We start from the raw sequence: 3,871 nt of genomic DNA, 5'->3' as shown, positions 1-3,871 counted from the left end.
TGACAGCAATAGATTGATCTACTAATAATCTGATCGTGTTGTTGATTGTATGCATGTTGGTAATCCGTTGCAGATTGATACGGAATGTGACCAAAATACCACAAAGTTTATTGAGTGTGCACATTGCATTCGATGCAAAACGCAATAAACAAATGCGAGTTGCAGCATTCATTCAAGGTTTGACACCAGTCGATACAGCATTGACCACAATGGTATTTATGTCAACAATTGCACGACTACGGAATAAGTTGATTGTTGCTTGGCATTCCGTATCGACAGTCTGCATGTGTGTGCAACGTGCTGTTGTCACATATGAACAACTTGGATTGACTTTGTGGACAAAACACAGTCACTGTTGCGGTGATGTCCACAGTCGTGGAAATGGTTTCGAATACCACAACTGGTATAACAACTGCATGTGTTGGTGAGCAACCAGAGTCCAGTTTGACCAAGATCTGTTCCAGTAATGATCGAATGACACTGTCGTGTTTGGTCATCATGACAACAATGTCATTGATTTGACTCTGCAACTGACCAAATGCGCTAGTCACAGCGATCAGATCAGTTTTCAAGGATACAGCTTGCATGATGAGGTATTTGACTGTTTGTCGCATTTCGTCCATCAATGTGAAAAAGTCAACGTTTCCAATCGAGTTCATATTACCTCGAATTGCCCTGCCAGTAGTTTGGACCAGACTGATACCACGCAAATTGTTGGTATGCGTGTACACTGACAAATCGCTGTTGATCAATCGCATGCACACAGATCCAACTACATATACCAGTCGAGTTGCATCAAACGCAGATGCACTGTTTGAATCAATCGAGAACATCTCACATTTGTCACGGATGCATTGGGTGGTCGAGTAAACGGTACTGGTTGATTGATGCGGTGATCTTGCCATGTTTTCAGCAATCATGAGTTTGGTCCAGTCACCACTGCAGAGACTGCAAACACTGAACAGGATCTGGTTGAGCACCGTGATTGGGTTTTATTTTTGACTGTAATGGATGTTTTGTTATCAACGATTGTTAAACCAGAAATTTGTAACTCGCGCACATACTCAGACACTGATAGAATCCCTCAGTGATGACATGGGCTGCCACACTTTTGATCTATCAGCTTTTCCAGGAAGCTTACTGCTTGTGTACATCATCTGGTCAGCCTGCCAAATATAAATAGTTGACACATACCAATAAATAAAACATTAGTCAGCCATAACTATACAGTTGTATCAATCAAGCACATCTTGTGCAATTTCAAAGCTAAACCCAAGATTTACACTAATACAACCAACTTACTTTATACCGAGTTTCAAAAGGCGGTTTGTCACACGCCAAAACCCGTTTAGCATAGCTGTATGACAGCATAGATGCTTGAGCATCGGTATAATGCTCAACGGGTCCTGATGAATGGCCAGTCACTGCTGAATCTGGTGCAATGGACTCTGCAGTATATATGGTTGATACTGTAAAGTCACATTGCTTTCCAGACTGCAGTATCCTAGCTGCCTCAATCAGGGACGAGACTATAATGTAAATGTTTTAAAACAATCCATCAGTCAATATAATCAGTATAGTTACCATCAACACACTACAGCCTAAACAATCCACAATACATGCATTCACATCCAAAACTCGTGAGAAATTGATACAAAAATCACACACTTACTTGGTGAAGCAGGGATTCTTGGATCATTGATTGTACTGATTGTACTGATTGCACTGATTGGGCTGGATGTATACATATCAGTATATATGTTTTCCTGATTTGAACTAGTCAATCACAACATTACAAAATTATGCACAAACAACAGTAAAAGTTTAAAGTAGCATTCAACCCATTGTCCCATAAATCAAATTAGGCATCAACCAATTCAATCCCAAATAATAATCAACCAGCACATCATACCAACCAACACAAATCACAATTGATACACATTGAATGACGTTCAATGACATTAGATAGCATCAAAAACAGTCAAAATCATTACCATCAAAGTCGCGTAGTCGGAGTCGAATCAACAAAATTAAATTCGGTAACGTTTCGAGTCCATCCCAAAATACCGTAAATGCAATCATCAAATCGTAAATAATACACATGCAAGTAAACAGTCATGTTAGCAATGTGTTGTGTAACCAAAATACAATATTCAGATGCACAACTATAATACAAATACTGTGCTGCATACCTTTCTGGATTCATGCTTGCTTCGGCAAGGTGTGGTGCATTTTCACAAGCATTGGTTGGTTGGGGAATAGTGTTTTGCACACTACGGCAAGACTGTTTTGGATAATCAGCCGATAAGATGTTGAGACGGGACCACAGTGAATTCATTATTGGTGTTGTAGGGTGTCAGGAAATGAAGATGGAAATGGAAATGTAAAACGAGTTGATCTCGAAACTTGATAACAATAATATGGGTAGCAGTTGTAATAGTTGCAATAGTTGCTGCAAACTAATACGTTCAAACAAGTAGTGTGTATGACTGTTTAACAAAATACACAAGGGAAACAATCAGATCTGAGATTTGGATCAATAAGTGGATAGACAAGTAAGATCTTGATCAGAAAGTAGGTAATGGTGTCGGATCTGGACAAACGATGCACTATTTAACTGAAACAATTGACATGCGAATCCCCGACAAGCCAAACTCTCAGCACGTAATAATCAAATACATTGCAAAAACGTCCCGTAATAATCAAACCATCATCAATTAATTCGTTATTTTACCTTGAATCCCAGACTCCGCACGCATCGACCTCGTGGAATCGAGTAACACAAACTAGCTGCATTAATGCATCAACACATAATACTTTGAGTTGATTGGACCATATCATCATCATCCCTCCGACTCTGACGGATCGGGGATCTATGTGCTAGCTTGAAGTGTGTGGGGTGGCTGGGTAGTGCGGTGAACGTTCCCAATAGTCAATCCATGTACGATGGACAATGCGTAATGCTGTGCTGCTGACAACTCCTGCAGCGGTCATGGCTGATGATATTAGATTCGTTTGTACTGCAGTTGATACTGCACAACCATCTCATACAACTATGCCAACCGTATGCTGTAATGTGGTCATGTATTGTGTTTGACTGTCTGACTGTATATGTGATAGGCAGATCTACTCGATTGAATAGTGACCAAGATCTACTCGATTGAATAGTAACCAAACGCACTGCATGTTCATACTTGTAGACGTCTAGTACGACTGTAGTGGTTGATGGTTGTGTATGACTGTAGTGACGAGTCTGTTCACACGATTATTGCATGATACTCCAACTGCATCGAATACAAACTGCTCAAGTAGTCTTGAACGCAGTGACACCCGGTTCAGCTAGTTTACATGAGCAAGTATATCCACACATCTTCCGTATAATCTGTGCAACACATTGATGGTATACACAGATCCAGTCAGTCAATCTACACAAATCTGCACATTTTTACGCGTCTGAACTGCAACTCTTCACTACTACCTAAAATACATTGGTAATGCATACCAGACAAACAAGGTTTCATGCATTGCTAAAATCAAAATAGTACTACTGGATCTAATCAATACACTAGGTTAGTAAATACAACCCACGTAAATGTCTGTTTGGTATTCATTGCATGGATCAAATATACTGAAAATACAAATGTCTGTTATTCTGTTTGACTGGAAAATCAAGCACGCTAATATCAAAATACTCTCTTCATCTGATATACCCATAACATATATGTCATCAACTCAACACTGGTGATATTATGACATTGGTAGAAACCTGTCCTTTCAACTTACTGCTGATGGATTATCAAATCATTGAATTTTGAACAAATCGTTGGATTTGGTTCAATAGCAAGTCATAGTATACGAGCAACCGATGTGT

General features: G+C 39.6%; 2 protein-coding genes across 2 annotated transcripts; both read right to left on the bottom strand.

Moving 5' to 3' along the window:
- Positions 1–236: 236 nt before the first annotated feature.
- Positions 237–920, bottom strand: BATDEDRAFT_93052 (uncharacterized protein; the record flags this gene model as incomplete). The annotated part of the gene is made up of 1 exon (XM_006683223.1): positions 237–920. One exon carries the CDS (start codon positions 918–920, stop codon positions 237–239), a length of 684 nt encoding a protein of 227 aa, XP_006683286.1.
- A 144-nt stretch (positions 921–1,064) lies between these two features.
- On the bottom strand, positions 1,065–2,338 carry BATDEDRAFT_28830 (uncharacterized protein; the record flags this gene model as incomplete). Its single annotated transcript, XM_006683222.1, has 4 exons — positions 1,065–1,166; positions 1,303–1,529; positions 1,673–1,776; positions 2,193–2,338. 4 exons carry the CDS (start codon positions 2,336–2,338, stop codon positions 1,065–1,067), a joined length of 579 nt encoding a protein of 192 aa, XP_006683285.1.
- Between the last annotated feature and the right edge of the window lie 1,533 nt (positions 2,339–3,871).

This window comes from Batrachochytrium dendrobatidis (assembly GCF_000203795.2).
Source record: "Batrachochytrium dendrobatidis JAM81 unplaced genomic scaffold BATDEscaffold_55, whole genome shotgun sequence".
In the NCBI taxonomy this organism is placed as follows: Eukaryota; Fungi; Chytridiomycota; class Chytridiomycetes; order Rhizophydiales; genus Batrachochytrium; species Batrachochytrium dendrobatidis.
The sequence above is the reverse complement of the archived record's forward strand: the minus strand, read 5'-3'. Positions and strand labels throughout refer to the sequence as shown.